This window comes from Columba livia, chromosome 4 (genome assembly GCF_036013475.1).
Source record: "Columba livia isolate bColLiv1 breed racing homer chromosome 4, bColLiv1.pat.W.v2, whole genome shotgun sequence".
NCBI lineage: Eukaryota > Metazoa > Chordata > Aves > Columbiformes > Columbidae > Columba > Columba livia.
In genome coordinates, this window is record NC_088605.1 from 422553 (window position 1) to 438991 (window position 16439).

A 16439-nucleotide genomic window follows, 5' to 3' on the forward strand; every position below is an offset into this window, starting at 1 on the left:
CCCACAGGATCATGGAGTCCAGCTCCTGTCCCTGCACAGGACACCCCACAGGTCACCCCGTGTGTCTGAGGACGTTGTCCAGTCTCTTCTTGAACACTGTCAGGCTGGGGCCGTGACACCTCCCTGGGGAGCCTGTTCAGTGTCCGGCACCTCTGGGGGAAAAACCCTGGAGAAGGGGAGGTGGGTCAGGGCAGGACAGCAGGTCCTGGTGTCCCCCAGCTCCCCCCAGCCGGGGAAGTACGGGCGGTGAGTCCTCCAGGCTGGGCGGGGGTCGGGGCTGAGCGTGGGTCCCTGCTCGCAGCCCCAGCCGCACAGCTCTCTCCTCTTCTGAGAACTGTGATGCTGCTGTGGTTTGGCTTCACCTTGGGGCAGCCCCGCAGGGTCCCGCTCTGCTATATACCCGGCCCAGCCTGGCCGAGCCCCCGGAGCAGCGCGCACCACGGCGGAGAGGTAGGCACGGCTGGGGTCCCGCAGCACAGCACCGGGGATCCCCGGGGCACTGCAGCCCCTACCCACGGGGACCCAGCGGGGTGGCGGTGGGAAGGGTCAGGGTGTCATGTTGGGGTGTTGCATCAGCTCCCCCCCCACCGCTCCCCCTCCTGCCTGACCCTGCTGCTGCCTCAGGGCCGAGGGCTCGGCCCTTACTGGTCCTGCTGGTGCACCCAGCTTGGCGGCTCCCATCCTTGGTGGTACCACTAGAACCCCCGGCACGGGGCTGCCCTTGCCCTTCCTTCCCCCACAGATGCTGGTGCTGTTGGGGCTGGTGCTGTGCCTTGTGTCTGCAGGTGCCCTGACCACCTTCCCCCCAAAGTGTGAGTCCTGCCCGCCTGGGCACTGTGGGGGCCTTGGGGGGCGATACCCCAGGGGTGGGGGCTGTGGGACCTGCACAGCAGCAGGAGGGAGCACCCACACCCCTCTAACATGGGGTGACGTGAGCCCGGGTTGGGGCTGCACTCCTGGTGGGGGTTAGAGGACAGGCAGGGGAGTGACGGGGACGTGGGGCGAGGGAGCAGGGGATGGGCAGGCTGTGGATGTCCGTGGGGTGATGGCAAAGGTGGTGAGGAGCAGGGCTGGGGACTGTGGGTCAGGATGGATGCGGTGGGTCAGGATGGATGCGGTGGGTCAGGATGCCCGTTGTGGCAGGGTTGGGCTGCCCACCCCACAGCCCGTCTGACCCCAGACTCCGCCTGTGGTCTCCAGTTCAGGTGGGGGAACTGAATGGGGACGTGGTGGTGACATGCAACACGTCGGTGCAGCGCGTGAGCTGGACGCAGAACGGGGAGCCCGAGCCCATGGCCGAGGTGGTGGCCGAGGGCCAGACCCTCACCATCCTCGGCCTGGACCTGCCGGCTGCCGGCAACTACAGCTGCTGGGCTGGCTCCGTCCTGCTGGACAGCACCTACGTGGTGGTCAGCGGCACCGGTACGCGGGGTGGGCATGGGGGGGGCACGGCCAGGCAGGGGAAGTGGGGTGTGACGGGGGTGCAGGGGAAGCAGGGGTGACGGGGGTGCAGGGGAAGCAGGGGTGACGGGGGTGCAGGGGAAGCAGGGGTGACGGGGGTGCAGGGGAAGCGGGGGTGACGGGGGTGCAGGGGAAGCGGGGGTAATGGGGGTGCAGGGGAAGCAGGGGTGACGGGGGTGCAGGGGAAGCGGGGGTAACGGGGGTGCAGGGGAAGCAGGGGTGACGGGGGTGCAGGGGCAGGCTGGGGACCGGGAGGTGCTCGTGCAGCTGCGGATGTTGGTGCCGAGCCCGCGGGGCTGCGGGGACGCGCCGGGCAGGCTGTGCAGGCCCCTCCCCGTACGGCACAGGCCCCGTGCAGCCCCCCGAGCCATCAACCCCCTCAGGCAAGGAGAGGATGAACGTGTCCTGCCAGGCTGAGTCCTACCGCGGCTCCTTCCACTGCTCCTGGATGGGACCCCATTCCGCCATCTTCCGCGCCCGCCTCACGCGCAGGTGGGTGCCCCAGGGACCCCCCCCGCCCCGGCCCGTGAGCACCCAGCCCTCACGCCCGCCTCCCCCCGCAGCGACGGCTCCTTGGGGCAGTGGGTGCCGGCAGCCGGGCGCTGGGGCCGGTTCAGCGCCAGCCTGGCCGATCCATCCTTCTGCCCCTTCGCCGAGGAGCTGCGCCCCATGGAGCTGCAGCTGGAGGGGCTCTCGGACACCTCCTACCTCAACTTCTCCTTCCACTTCTTCGTCCGCGACATCGGTGAGCTCAGCCCGGCGGCACTGGGGCCCGGGGGAGGTTCTGGGGGCGCTGGGGGTCCTGTGGGAGGGTTCGGCCCCGGGCTGGGCAGCGCCGCCCCGTGCTGACCCCGCTGTGCCCGCAGTGCGGCCGGACCCGCCGCGGGAGCTGACCGTGCAGCGGCGAGGGGAGCAGCTCCACCTCACCTGGGCCCCCCCCGCCTCCTGGCCGCTCCCCAAGTCCTACTTCGCTCTGCTCTACCGGCTGCAGTATGAGCTCCGCAACGGCACGCAGGTAACCGCGGGACGCCCGAGCCCCGGCCCCGCGCACGCTGCCCCGGCCCTCGCTCTGCTGCGCCCGCCCGGCCCCAGACTGGGCTCTTCCCGCTGCCGGGGGGGCCACTGGGAACGGGGACTCACCGGGGGCTCAGCAAGACCCCCTCCCCACTTCACGCTGCTCCCCTTGGGGTGCCGCATGGTCACCCCGGCTGTCACCTCTGCTCCCCGCACCAGTGCCACCCGCACCCAGCAGCCTCACTGCCCGAGCCCGGGAGCTCCCCGTGTCCGCCAACCCTGAGCCCCGGCGCTGAGCTCTGCTCCCGCCCTGTCCCCCGTCCCCACAGCTTCACCCCCCGCGGCCCCGGTGCCTCCTGCCCCCCAAGGCTGTGACCTGCCCCACTTGCAGGTTGACAGGTACGTGGAGGGCACGGAGGAGCTGCGGCTGCAGGGGCGGGTGCGGCGGGTGCGCATCAGTTGCCAGGACCCCTATGCCAACCCCGCCTGGAGCCCCTGGAGCAGCTGGCAGGATGTCGGCGCAGCTCGGCAGCCCCGGCTCCGAGCGCGGTGACCTCGCACACGGACACCCCTTCTCCCCGCGCACCACTCCCACCCGCTGCACCCCTGCGTGCGCAGGGACGCCGTGGCCATGGCCCCCCGGGGCTGGGGCTACAGCACAGCATCCCCCAGGTGCAGCTGCCATGGGCACCCGACACCAACCTTCCCCTGCCCCTGCACGGTTTGGAATGGATTGTTAACCATTAAAGAGCTGGGCTTGGCGTTAGCACAGCCTCAGTCACTTTTTGTGTGGTGGGGGGTGCTGGTCCCTTGGTCCCCGCGTTCTGGCCAGGCACCCGCAGGCAGGTCTGCTTCCTGCCCTCCTGCTCAAGGTGCCCAAATGGTGCCGGTCCCACAGAGTCACAGGCTTGCATGGGTCCCCGCTGCCCCACAGCTGCCTGAGGGGCCCCCTCCCTGCCAGCGGGGGCTGCCGGGCTCAGCCCCCAGGGTCTTCACATGCGGCTGAGAACACACACATGACACGCACACACGCCCCAGCCTGGGTGGGTGTCCCATGGCCCTGCCCAGCTGCTCGCCGTGGTACACAGGCACCCTGGACCCCCTGTTCCTCATCACCCCAGAGCTCTGCCTCCTCCAGTGTGGCTGCAGCGGTGCATCATCCCCAGTCCCCACCAAGCGGACATGCCCTGGGGGGCCGCGCCCCCTCCCTACATCCCAGGGTGCAAGATCCCTGCCTGACCCCAGGAACATCTGTCCTAGGACAGGACACAGACATGGAGGGGTCGGCCAGGGACCACCCACCAGCACTGGGGGGGCACAGTCCCCTACACCACATGCCCATGGTTGGGCCTCCATGATGTGCCCCACTTGGCATCCCCATGGGGTGCCCAGCCCGGGGGCGACGGGCTGCAGCCAGGTGGGAGGGAGCCCAGGCCCCCCAGCCGAGCAGCCCCCCCACTACAGACAGGCCAGCTCTGGGTAATGCCACGGGGCTTTATTGAGGTGCTTCCGCACAGGCTGGGGCTGGGAGCCCAGCCTCGCTGCTGCTCCGGGGAGGCTGGTGAGAGTGTGCGACCCCACGCGCGCTGCCCTCCTGGGGGGCTGGGGTCTCCCGGGGCGGGGGTCTAGGGAGCCCAGGAGTCCAGGGAGCCCATGGCACAGGGGACAGAAGGGCCGAGGCTCCAGGACGCCAGAAGGGCCGGGGGGCCCTCGGCCTGGGCGTCTGGGGGTGGAGGTCCCAAGGCGCGGGCAAGGGGGACTCAGGGGACGCCGAGGAGCAGAGTCCGGGCTCTGGGGGCGCGGGGTCCCGTCACGGCGGGGCCAGGCAGCCCAGGCGCAGCTCCTCGCCCTCCAGCATCTCCCTGCAAGAGACAGGCCCGGGCTGAGCCCCGCGCCCCGCCCGCCCCACCGCCCCCCCCGCGTACCGGTACGCGGCGATCTCCGCCTCCAGCGCCATCCGCAGCCGCAGCAGCGCCGGGTACTCCCGCAGGCACCGGGCCATCTCCGCCTCCGCCGCGCCGATCTCCCGCTCCAGCTCCGCCACCCGCTCCTGCCGCCGTCCGTCAGCACTGCCCGGGACCCCGGCCCGAGCCCTGCCCCGCACAGGCACCCGGAGCCCCCCAGCCCCGGCCCGGCCCCCGAAGCCCCCTCCCCACCCCCATCCCGACCCCCTGCCGCACCTGAACCCCCCTCCCCAGCCCCATTCCGACCCTGGCCCAGCACGGACCCCCGGCCCACCCGAACCCCGCTCCGCAGATCCTGCCTGACCCCCGTCCCGCAACGCCACCCGGACCCTCCTCCTCAGCCCCGTCCTGACTCCCTTCCTCCCGCTCCCCAGCCCCCGGGCATCCGAGCCCCGCACCACACCCCCCCAGCGCCTGGGCTTCCCCTCCAACCCCCAACCTCCGCGCCCTCCCTCAGCCCAGCCACCTGCCCTTTCCCAGGCCGCCCGGCGCCCCGCACCTGGTACTTGGCGAGCTCCCCGCTGCGCCGGTCCCGCAGCCCCTGCAGCTGCCGGTGCAGCGCGCCCACGGCCCCGCGCAGCGCCTCCACCTCGGCCGCGCGGGCGCGGAGCAGCCGCCGGTACCCGGCAGCCTCGGCCCGGGCGCGCAGCACCGCCTCGCCCCCCCGCCGGCACCGGGGCCAGCCCTCGGCCGCGCTCATCCCGCCGCTTCTGCGGCCGCGCCGCCGCGGTTCCGCCCCCGGTGAAACGGGGCCGCGTCACGGAACCGCAGCCAATCCCGCTGCCGGGGCACCGGCACCGGCTGCCCGCCTCCCGCCGGGCCCAACGCGGGGGCAGCAGAGGCTCCAGGACAGCGCCGAGGTGGGGTCAAGGTCAAGTTTAGGGTCCCACTGACCAGGCACCACATTGGTGAAGCAGGGGAGACGATGGGGCTGGGGGGCAGCTGAGAGGGGAACAAGGCAGGGGTGGGGACCCCCGGCCATGGCTGGGGACACTCAGGAGGTCACCAGGGAAGAAGAGATATTTGCTGGAGAAGGGGGGTGTTCCAGCCCCAGCGCACCCCTCTGCTTCCCCACAAGTGTGCTGTGGGTCACATCAGATCGAGGTTCAGTCTGACCCCGGTGGCGCAGGGGGAAGTGAAGGGGGTCCCTGAAGCCAGAGACTGGGGGTTGTGGGCACAAGGGCAGTCCCATTTGGGGGGGCTGGTGCAATCCGAGTCTGTAGCGGGGTGCTGTGGGGGCACGTCCAGGCCCGGGGCTCCAGGGAGCCAGAACACCGGTGGGTGAGGGGCCAGGAGTGGGCAGGAGCCTGGCCCACGGGGCGGGTGAGCCCAGTCCGTCAGTCTGTCCCACTACTGGGGGGTGGGGGCTGTAGGTTCCTCATCCAGTCCAGGGGCTGCAGCTGGGACCCAGAGCCGGCAAACTCCAGCCAGGACAAGGCAAGTGCGTGTGGGTGGTGCAGACCCCGCAGCAGCCGTCTCTGCGGGCGGGGGCTCCCCCCACAGCGAGCTGGGGGCTCCGGGTGGAGGCTGCCGGGCTGGGGGCTGCTGGTGGGTGGGCAGCGGGTCCTGAGCTGGGACCACCCAAGGAGCTGCCCCCAGCGTGGGGGGCCCTGGGGCGGGGGCCCGGTCTGGCACAGCAGGGTGTGGGGTCCAGCCCTGGGCTCCCCAGAGGGTCCGACGGGGGCTGCCCACGGCGGTGACGCAGGCAGGGCCCAGGCAGGGTCGACAGAGCTTTGGAGTCCAACCAGGGGCACATCTGCCCACCTGGAGCTGCAGGGTGGCCATGGGCCCGGGGGGACAGCAAAGGGGGCCCAGGGAGGCCATCCCACGGTAGGGAGGGGGCTGCCGATGGGGGCAGCTCCTGGGCAGCAGCCCAAGGTGCTGGGCTCAGACCCCGCCGTGCTCCCACTGCCCACCGGCGTGTCCATGGCCCCCGGGGACCTCACACCACGGAGGCCACCCCTGAGACGGACGTCACCTTGTTGTCCTCAGCCCAGGGCTGCAGGTTCTGCAGGGCATAGAGGGAGGAGTTGTGCATGCAGAGCGGGTCCTGGGGCAGCGGCTGGCTCAGGCTCTTCTGGAAAGCCTCCTGCTGCAGGTGCAGCATCAGGCGGTTGGCCTGCTGGCGCTCGGCCTCGCGCTCCTCTGCCGTCTGCCTCCTGCCAGGAACACAGCCCGTCCAGCGCTGCCCCTCCAGCTGCCAGCACCGCTGTGCACCGGCCCGGCACCGCCCCAGAGCCTCCACCCGCCAACCTTCCCTCCTCCGGCACCACCGCGCCTCATCCAGCCGGGAACGGGGGATGCCGTGGGGATGGACGCAGGGGATGCCATGGGGATGGGCACAGCAGGAAGCCGTGGGGACGGGCACAGCGGGATGCCGTGGGGACGGGTGCCAGCCCAGCCTCTCCCGGGGGTGGCAGCCACGGGGCGCAGTGGCTGCTGGAGGGGGCAGCGGGTCAGAGCTGTGGGGGCTGCGGCAGCCGCTCCAGGCCCAGCTCTGTTACCTCCACTTGGTGCGACGGTTCTGGAACCAGGTCTTGACCTGGGCATCCGTCATTTTGAGGGCCTTGGCCAGGGTGGCCCGTTCGGCCGAGGCCAGGTACTTCTGCCGGTGGAAGCGCTTCTCCAGCTCGCAGATCTGCACCCGGCTGAAGGAGGTCCGCGGCTTCTTCCGCTTGGGCGGCGTGCGGTTCTGGTAGGGGTGCCCGATCCGCCGGGTCGCCGCGAAGGGCGACAGCGCGGCTGCGGGCAGAGGAAGGGTGAGGGGCTGCTCGGGGAGCCGTGAGGGACAGGGACACCCTGTCACTGCTGCTCCGCACAGGCAGGGGCCGGGCAGGGTCCCTGCTGAACACAAGGCCTGCGGGGATGCTCGGGGCCGTGGGGACAGCGAGCTCCAGGAAGGCCACCAGCACTGCCTGGCAGAGAGGAGGGGAGGAGGAGACCCTGAGTCACCCCACCTGCTCCCAGAGCCCAGAGGCACACGAGCAGCTCAAGACAAGGCCAGTCCTAAGCCCACGGCCACAGCCCAACTGCTCCCCTGGCCCGGTGGCTATGGGCTGGGGCCAGCAGGGTGGCCAGCAGCACAAACTCACCCTTCCCTGCGTGCCGAGCCCTGTCACAGCCCCAGAGGAGCCTCTGCGGCTCTGCAGTGACTTCCCAGCCCTCCTGGAGATGCCATCAGGAGGCAGCCGGCATCTCCTTCCATGTGCCGGCAGCGGCCAGTCTGGCCACCGCCAGCTGCCCAGGGGCTGGGAACGGGCTGTCCCCGCATGGCCGGGATGAGCCAGGGACAGCGAGTCCGCTGTGCCACATGCAGCCATGGACACAGCCAGAGCCACTGGGAGTGTCGGGGCAGCAAAGCGGCACAGATGAAGGCAAGAGCTCGGTGGGGTGCAGCACCCAGTTCCTGCTCCCATGGCACCCACAGCCAAGCCACAGCCCTGCACACCATGGCCCTCGTGAGTGCCAGCGCCAGCACCGCACGGGCAGAGCTGCTCATGGGGCTGCCATGGGGCCACAATGGGGCCACAGGGACATGGGCAGACCCCACAGCAGCCCCGGGGACACCCTGGTGCCCAGCAGACCCTCCCCGTAAGGCTGGACCCCCCTCCCGCCAGCACCCGCAGGCAGCGCGGGCAGGGAGCCAGGCTGCCCGCCGGCGGGGGCGGACGCGGTTGACGCAGGTGGAGCCGCGCAGTCGGGGGACAGAGGCCCCCGCGCCTCCTCCTCATGCGGGGCGGCCCCTCGCTGACAACAGATGCCGACAGCCCACAGACCACCCCAAGGCCAACGGTGCTGAGTGATGGCCATGCTGGGAGACCCCGTACCGGGGAGGGGCCGCCTCGTCCACCCACCACTGGCGCCAGGCAGGAGACGGGGACGTCACCCGCCACCCTGTGAGGGACGGTGCTTCGTCACCACCGCGATGGCGGGGTGGGCCGGGAGGCGAACCCGGCTCTGCTGGTGTCCAGGCTGGGCCCCCACAGCCCCCACACCCCACATGGCCCCAGTGTCCCCACAGCTAGCGCTCAGCCCCCAGCCCCGTGTGGCCCCAGCCTTGTCCCCACATGGAGCCACGCACTGCGGACGTGGCAGTGCCGCCATCTTGGGAAGGAGCCGAGCTAAGCTGAGCCAGGCCAGAGCTCCCCGGCACCCGCCCGGCACACCGCACCCACACCAGCATCCCAACCACAGCACCCCGCACCTTCTCCTCCAGGGTGCAGCAGTCGGCATCCCCACCCCAGCACTGGGTGCTCCAGCCCCCACTACAAGCACTCAGCCCCTGGCCCCGCTGGCAGCACCGGGATCCTGCACCACCTCCCTGACACCTGCACCACCAGCTGCCCTCCCCAGCCCCAGCCCAGCATCTCCCACAGCACCCGTGCCCCATGCCCCGTGCTTGTCCAGGCACAGTGGGTCTCTGAGTCCATCCCCAGGCACTGCACAGCCGGGCCCCACAGACACCCACAGCACCTGTCGCATCCCCACGGCCACATGGGACAGGGGTACCTGCTCCTCGTGCCCAGTCCCGCACGCAGATGGGTTTTGCCCCACAACCCCACCGTGGGTCCCTGCACCCGCTCCTGACACAGCCACGGGTGGGATGGAGCCGCCAGCTGCTGCCCTCGGGCGCAAGGAAGGGACCGGACATGGCGCAGAGTCCGAGGCCAGAGCACGGCAGGACTGCTCGGGCACCGCTTGGAGCCGGACCCCGGCCCGCCTCCTGCCCGGAGCCGCCGGGCGGCAGAGCGGGACCGCGGCGGAGCTGCCGGTGGCCGCGCCAGCCCCGAGCTGCTCCCGGCGGGCCCCGACGGCGGCCGCGTCCAGCGGCGGCGAGAGCCCGGCCCGGCGGGACCCGGAGGAACGGGGCGGGGGCGGCCGCGGGCGAGGACCCGCGCTGCGGGAACCGGCGGAGCGCACGGTGCCCGGCCAACCTCGCCCGGTCCCCGCGGGTGACGCGGAACCGCTCCGCGCCCGCCGAGCCGCACCGACGGAGCCAGCGGAGCCGCCGGTAACGGTCGGTAGCCGTCCCGCCGCACTCACCTGAGAGCCGGTCCTTGGCGATGCGGCGCGTCGTCTCCATCCAGGGGAAGGTGAGCCCCGAGAGCCCGGGCACCGGCGGCGGCGGGGCGGGCGGCGCGGCGGGCGCGGGCCGGTGGGCCGGGACGCGGATGACCCCGGCGGGCGGCGCGGCGGGCGCGGGGGTCACGTTGACGCTCACGTTCATGCTCATGTTGAGGTTGTAGGAGCCGAGGGTGCAGGCGGGGCCGTACCCGCCGCCGTAGAGCCCGTAGTCGGGCTCCCCCGCCGCCCGGGCCGGTCCCGCGCCGCCGCCCGCGGGCTCGGGGCCGCCGAGGATCTGGTCGATGCCAAAGCTGATGGGCTCGTGGGGCGGGGGGCCCTGACCGCCGCCCTCCCGCGCCAGCGCCGCCGCCTCCATCGCCCGGCCGCGCTCAGAGCCGGCGGGGCGCGGACATGGCCGGGGGGCAGCGGGGGGCGGCGGCGGGCGGCAGCGGGCGGCCCCGCGCGGGGGCGGGAGCGGGGGTGGCTGGTTCGGGGCGCCCGCTGCGGGCCCGGCGGGGCTGGGGCTGGAGCCGGGGCAGCGGCCGGGGCAGCGGCCGGGTCCGGGGCATGGCCCGCGGCTGCTGGCGGCCCCGGCGCGGGAGCGCGGGTGCGCGGCGGGTCCCGGCGGCGCGCGCTTTTCTGCCCCGCTCCATCTGTACCTGCCAAAATCCCGACCGCCCGCGCCCTGATTGGCGGCCGTGCCCCGTGATTGACAGCCCCGCGCCCCCGGGGGCGGAGGCTCACGCATCCCGGGGCCACACCCCGCCACCGGCCCCCCCCCTGCCGTGGCACCGGGCTCCCGGCTCGCCGGCCGCCGGGGCTCTCGCACCTGCTCCAGCCCGGCCCGTCGGGCCCAGAGCTTACAGCGCCCCGGCCGGCCCCGGGACGCCCCTGGCCCCGCCGCGCTCCGGTCCGGTTCCCCGCCGCCGGGGAAGCCGCCTGACGCCCTCCGGCGCGCAGCAACGAAGGGACGGCGCGGCGGCCACCGAAGCCGCCGCGATACCGGTGCCTCTCCGCGCCCCGGGGGCGTCGGGGCGCACAGCGCGGAAGGGCCGGGACCGCCGCTTGGCCGCCCGAGGCGGAGCCGCGGCCTCCCGTCCTCGCGGGACACACGGCTGCGCCCCCCAGGGCATATGGAGCAGTCCCGGTCCGGGCGCCGCTAGCCCGTTCCTGCATCCCGGGACGCAGGGACCCGCACCGCGCCCACCGCTTCTGAGTCGCGCAGGCTTCGTTCCGCTGACCCGCTGCTGTCCGGGCGCACCGAGTCCGGTACCACCGAGCCCGTCCACCGCGGAGCGACCGGACCTCTCGGTCCCTGGCGCCGCCGCTCCCGGGACACGGACCCGGCGTTTGCCCAGATCCGCCGCTCCCAGACGTCCCGCGGTTCCCCCGAGCCACCGGTCCCGGAGCACGGACTAATACGCCCCTCCCGGTAGCAGGGACCCGCGCTCCCGGGGACACACGTTTAGCTTCCCCCGACCCGCCGTTCCCGGGGCACGGACCCATCCGCCCTGCCGGGTGGTTCGAATCCCGCTTCTCCAAACCCGCCGTTCCCGGTGGATGAACCCCGGTTACCAGGAACCCGCCGTTCCCGGGACACTGACCCCAGTTACGTCGACCTTCCGTTCCCGGGCCATGGATCACGTTTCCCCCGGACCCGCCGTTCCCGGTAGCACGGACCCCATTCTCCACGGACCCGCCGTTCTGTGATCATGGATCGCAGTTCCCCCGACTCACCGTTCCCGAGTCACAGACTCTGGTTCCCGCGGACCCGCCGTTCCCGGTAGCGCGAACCCGCTGTTCCTATTAATCAGCCGTTCGCGGGACACGGACCCCGGTCCCTCCGACCCGCCGTTCCCGGGCACGGAGCCTAGACCGGCCCGTCGGGACGCTCGTACCTGGCTCGCAAAAGCGGGGCCTGCTGCAGCCCCACCGGGTGCCCGTGTGCGGGGTGCAACGATTCCGCCCGGGGCGGGCTCGGCCCCGGCCGGCGGACCGGCCCCGCTCCACCGGCGGCGGTAGCGGCCACCGGAGAGCAGCACGGGCCGGACCGGCTCGGACCGGGGCTCCCGGCAGCTATCACGACAGCTGCTCCGCAAGCGGCGGGTCCGGCCCGTGAGGTGCGGTCGTGGGGCAGACCCGCGGGTCGGTCCCGGCGGCTCCCGGGACGGGGGTCCCGGGTCCCGGGCGGGTCACGACTCCGGGGCAGGGGCTGGCGAGGAGGGGCAGCTGCCCGGCCACCCTGGCGCCACCGGTCTGGGGTAAATGACATTACCGGGGCCTGTGCCTGTAAATCACAGCGGCACCGGGAACCGCAGCTGCCGCATCCCGGGGGCACTGCACATCCCGGGGGCACTGCACGTGCTGGGGGCACTGCACATCCTGGGGGCACTGCACATCCCAGGGGCACTGCATGCAATGCACTGCATGTCCCAACACACACTACACATCCTGGGCACCGCATGCAATGCACTGCATGTCCCAATGGACACTACACACCCCGGGGGCACCAGGGGCCACACACACCAGGGGCGCTGGGTGGATTCAGGCTCAGCCAGCTCCGCTGCAGTGTGGGGTGACCGTCCCTGCTCCCGCAGCAACTCTGGGGTGTGGGGCAGCTGTGGCCGCAGGGGCACCCACTCACCCAGTGCCATGGGGTGCTGATAGACAAACATATTCCCCAGGGGCACAGCCTGCCTGCACACGCGTGTGTATGCACAGCCTGCTGCACACGCATACACGCATGCGGCACAGCGCGGATGCACACATACACACACACACATGTCCAACCCTGCCAGGCACAGGTTGGGCACACGCTGCCCTGCCCAACCCCCGTGCTGTGCCGAGCTGGCTGTGCCACTGTCCCACCACAGTGCCGGGCAGGTGCGGAACTGCCGCGTTGCATGCCAGAGGCATTTCTCTTCCCGTTGCTCCCGTGGAGCCCTGTGCCATGGGTGGGAGGCCCCACGCGCCTCAGCCGGGGGGACGCTGTGCCCCGGTCTGCAGCACCAGGACCCTGCCCTGCCAGTTCCCTACAGTTTGCTGCACATGGCCCGACAGGTGCCGGGAGAAACCCACCCAGTGCTCCAGCTGCACCCACACGGCACGGCCGTGGCTTTCCCGCCCAGAGAGAGCCGCCAGCTGTGGGCTGGTGCGGCAGGGAGGCTCGCCATGGCCCTGTGGACACAGCAAGCATTGGCACCGGCACTGACACTGGCCACGGCACTGGCACTTGTGTTGGCACTGGTGTCGGCCCAGGCCCTGTCAGTGCTTGTCCCAGCCCTGAGCAGCGCTGGGGAGGAAACGCCGGGTGCTGGGGGAGGGAGGAGGCAGCAGGTTAATTAAACCCGGAGCGCGAGGCAGATGTTTGCCGTGCCCAGGGGCTGGAATGCTGCTGCTCCTGGGAGATGGATTGGGGGACGGGTGACGGGGCCGCGGGCCGTACGGGCTCATGCGGCGCCTGCCTGCGCCACGGTCCGCCCTGCGCCCACGGGGTCTCCTGGGCCGCACCCCCGTCTGCAGCCTCACCAGGAGGGTGCTCGGCCTGACCCCGGTGCAGAGGGCGACCCCAGCACCCGGCACCGGTTCTGGACGGACGGGAGGTGTCCACAGGGGGCTGGGGCTGGCAGCACATGCAGCCCCTTGGCTGGGCTGCACACCCCTGCCCGGCTCCCCCCAGCACCGTGGCTGCGGCTGCCCCAGGGCAGGGAGAGCCCCGAGGGCTCGAGAAGGGCTGTGGGTGCAGGGGTCACCCTCCCAGGGACTCCAGGGCCCCCCCCGCTGTCACCTTCTCGTGCTGCTGGCTCTGGCTGGCCAGTGACACTCAGGCCACCAGCAGCTGGACAGTGCTGTCTCCCTGTGCCTGTTCTTGGGTCCCCAGAGCCACCATGCAGCCACCAGGCAGAGTTGCTGCTTCTGGCTCCCCCCGGCTCTGCCCCCAGCTTCACACCCCATGGCCAGCGAGGCCTCAGGCAGGGGGACCCCATACACCCGCACTGGGAGGACTGGGACCACCCAGCGTGCGCAGGTACAAACCCACTCCTCATTTCTCGCCACAGCGTGAGCCCCCGTGGTCCCCAGAGTGTGTCTCTCCCTTCCCCACGGGGCTGGACCGGGAGTTCTCTGCAGGGCACAGCAAACACGTCCCCACATCGGGGCAGGAGTGTGACCTGGCACCTCAGAGTCCGGGATGGCCAGATGGGACACAGCAGAAGGGGCATTTGCCCAGTTCCAGGCGATAGATCAGCCTTCAGCCATGACATTCTGTCCATGGCCACTGCGGCACCGGGCCCTGCTGGAGCTGCACCGGCTCTGCCGGGGCCGGCACCGGGAGCGGGGCTGCATCTCAGCATCAAACCACCCCACAGCCCCACACCGGCCCAGGCTCCGTGGCCCTCACACTCCCCAGGCAGGGAGTGGGCACGTGGGGGTCTGGCTGCCACCCTGCTCCATAACGGGGTCCTGTTGGTGGCACTGCCCGTCCCTGCAGCCACCCCAGAGCTGCCAGCGCTCCCTCGGACCCCACCACCGGCCCCGTGCCCATCCCGCACCGTGCCCGCGGTGCCCATGGCCCCGGGCTGCCAATCGCAGCCAATGCAGCCGCCCAGCTTCATGGTGCCACATCTCTGCCAGACAGCCGTGCCGGTGTCCCTGTCCCCTGCAGGGAGTCCTGCTGTGCTCAGGTGGTGCTGCTGGGGCAGGAGCTATGGAAGCGGGTCCCTGCCAGCCCCTCATGCCGACCGCGGCCAGTGCGTGGCAATTAAGCAGCGGAGGCCTGGTAGGGCCCCACGTTACCATTGGCAAGATGCTGCCAAGCCGCCCGCTCCCGCCCGCTCCCCCCCGTAATCTCATTACTGTTGGACGTCCCCTTCTTCCTCCCGCTTCCCCCCAAACCCGCTGGCAAACTGTAGGGACAGTCAGCTCCTCTCTGGCTGCTGGGTTAATTCTGGGCTAATTAGATGAAGCCAGCCCAGATTGGATTACTTTAGCCTGCATTTGGTCCTCCAGTCCTTGGCTTGCGGCTCCCGGGGGAGCTGCTGGCGCCTCCTGCCTCAATCAGACACTTCTTAACCGCATGAAACACTCCCGGTGCCCCCCGCCGCCCGCCCCGGGCTGGGCGCCGGCACCCGGCCGGGGTGCGCGGGGTGAGCGGGGTGGCAGCCGGTGGGCGCACGGTCCGTCCCCCCGACCCGCCGGGAGCGCGGGGGCAGCGTGAGCAGCACCCGGCACGGCGGGAGGCGGCCAGACCGCGCGCCCGGGGCCCCGCACGTCACGGTGACCATCACGGTGACCATCACGGTGACCGTCACGGTGACCATCTGACCATTGGCTTCTGCACGGCGGCCTCGGGGAGGAGCCGGGTGCGGCGGGGCCGCATGGGCGGCGAGGGACACCGGCCCGGGCCGTGGGGGGGCCGCTGGGCAGGGGCCGCAGGCAGCCGTGCCCCTCACTGCACCTCCCCACCTGGGGGAAGGTCGTGGGGAGCCCTGCGGGTGGGGGCACCTCCCACAGGCCGCTCCGAGCCCCCAGGCCTTCAGGGGGGCGATGGCTTGGGGGGAGGGCTGGGGGTGGAGATGGAGAGGGGGTTTGGGGGGGTGCTGGGGGAGGGGTTCATGCACAGGGCCGGGCAGGCACAGCGCTGGCAGGGTGGGCAGCATCGGCCCCCGCCCGGCTCGCTCCTCCGCCCTGGACCAGCGGTGCCGGAGCCGCGGGCAGGCACACCGAGATCCTCTGCTGTACTCCAGCCTCCCTGACCAGGCCAAGCGTTCCTGGGGGCGCCGGTGCCCCCAGCCCCATCACTGCCTCCCCTGGGGCCTGAGACTGCCTGGGGGCTGCTGGGGGTTCCTGCCTGGCGCGCGGCTGCAGGTGCCGGTGCTGCCCGTGCCGGGGTGCCATCAGGTGCTGGTAGCCATGGCCGTGGCTGCCGTGGGGCCGTTGACAGAAGCCGTCGCTCAGAACCTCGTTATCAAAGGCCGAGGGCAGGTAATTGGATTCTGCAAATCCAATCAGGTGCATTAGGCAGGAGTTCAGTCCATAACCGCCCAGCCCCCCGGCCGCCCGCAACGCAACCCGCGGGGCCCCCTGCCCGTCCTGCCACACTGCCCATCCTGCCTGCCCTGCCACACTGCCCGTCCTGCCTCCCTGCCCGTCCTGCCCGTCCTGCCACCCTGCCCGCCCTGCCACCCTGCCCGTCCTGCCCAGCCTGCCCGCCCTGCCACCCTGCCCGTCCTGCCTGTCCTGCCACCCTGCCCGTCCTGCCCAGCCTGCCCGCCCTGCCACCCTGCCCGTCCTGCCTGTCCTGCCACCCTGCCCGTCCTGCCCAGCCTGCCCGCCCTGCCACCCTGCCCGTCCTGCCTGTCCTGCCACCCTGCCCGTCCTGCCCGTCCTGCCACCCTGCCCGCCCTGCCCATCCTGCCCATCCTGCCTGTCCTGCCACCCTGCCCATCCTGCCCGTCCTGCCACCCTGCCCGCCCTGCCCATCCTGCCCACCCTGCCTGTCCTGCCCGTCCTGCCCGTCCTGCCCATCCTGCCCGTCCTGCCCGTCCTGCCCACCCTGCCTGTCCTGCCTGCCCTGCCACCCTGCCCGCCCTGCCCATCCTGCCCATCCTGCCTGTCCTGCCTGTCCTGCCCGCCCTGCCCGTCCTGCCTGTCCTGCCACCCTGCCCATCCTGCCCATCCTGCCCGTCCTGCCTGCCCTGCCCGCCCTGCCTGTCCTGCCCATCCTGCCCCAGGACCCGCTGGCCCCAGCCCCGCTGTGGTCCCTGCTGTCCTGAGCCGGGTCTGGCCGTGGCCCCCACCCGCCTGCCCCGGGGCAGAGCGCTGCTGCCCTGTGCTCACAAGTGTGTCCAGTCTCAGCCCCGGCCGGGAAAGCCCCCGGCCACGCTTACCAGAAGGAGCCGCCCAGGCCCCGCGCAGCTCCGCAGCGGAAATGGAGCT

General features: G+C 72.1%; 2 protein-coding genes across 2 annotated transcripts; one reads left to right on the top strand and one right to left on the bottom strand.

Annotated features, from left to right (window-relative positions):
- The first annotated feature begins 742 nt into the window (after positions 1-742).
- LOC135579456 (interleukin-12 subunit beta-like) lies at positions 743-3426 on the top strand. Its single transcript, XM_065062942.1, has 6 exons — positions 743-812; positions 1201-1422; positions 1845-1953; positions 2025-2206; positions 2328-2476; positions 2867-3426. The coding sequence occupies exons 1-6, from the start codon at positions 743-745 to the stop codon at positions 3026-3028; spliced, it is 894 nt and encodes a 297-aa protein (XP_064919014.1). The 3' UTR covers positions 3029-3426.
- A 529-nt stretch (positions 3427-3955) lies between these two features.
- TLX2 (T cell leukemia homeobox 2) lies at positions 3956-13995 on the bottom strand. Its single transcript, XM_065060095.1, has 5 exons — positions 9483-13995; positions 6944-7181; positions 4939-6598; positions 4401-4525; positions 3956-4337 (listed from the first exon to the last, which is right to left on the bottom strand). The coding sequence occupies exons 1-3, from the start codon at positions 10249-10251 to the stop codon at positions 6382-6384; spliced, it is 1224 nt and encodes a 407-aa protein (XP_064916167.1). The 5' UTR covers positions 10252-13995; the 3' UTR covers positions 3956-4337; positions 4401-4525; positions 4939-6381.
- Positions 13996-16439: the final 2444 nt, after the last annotated feature.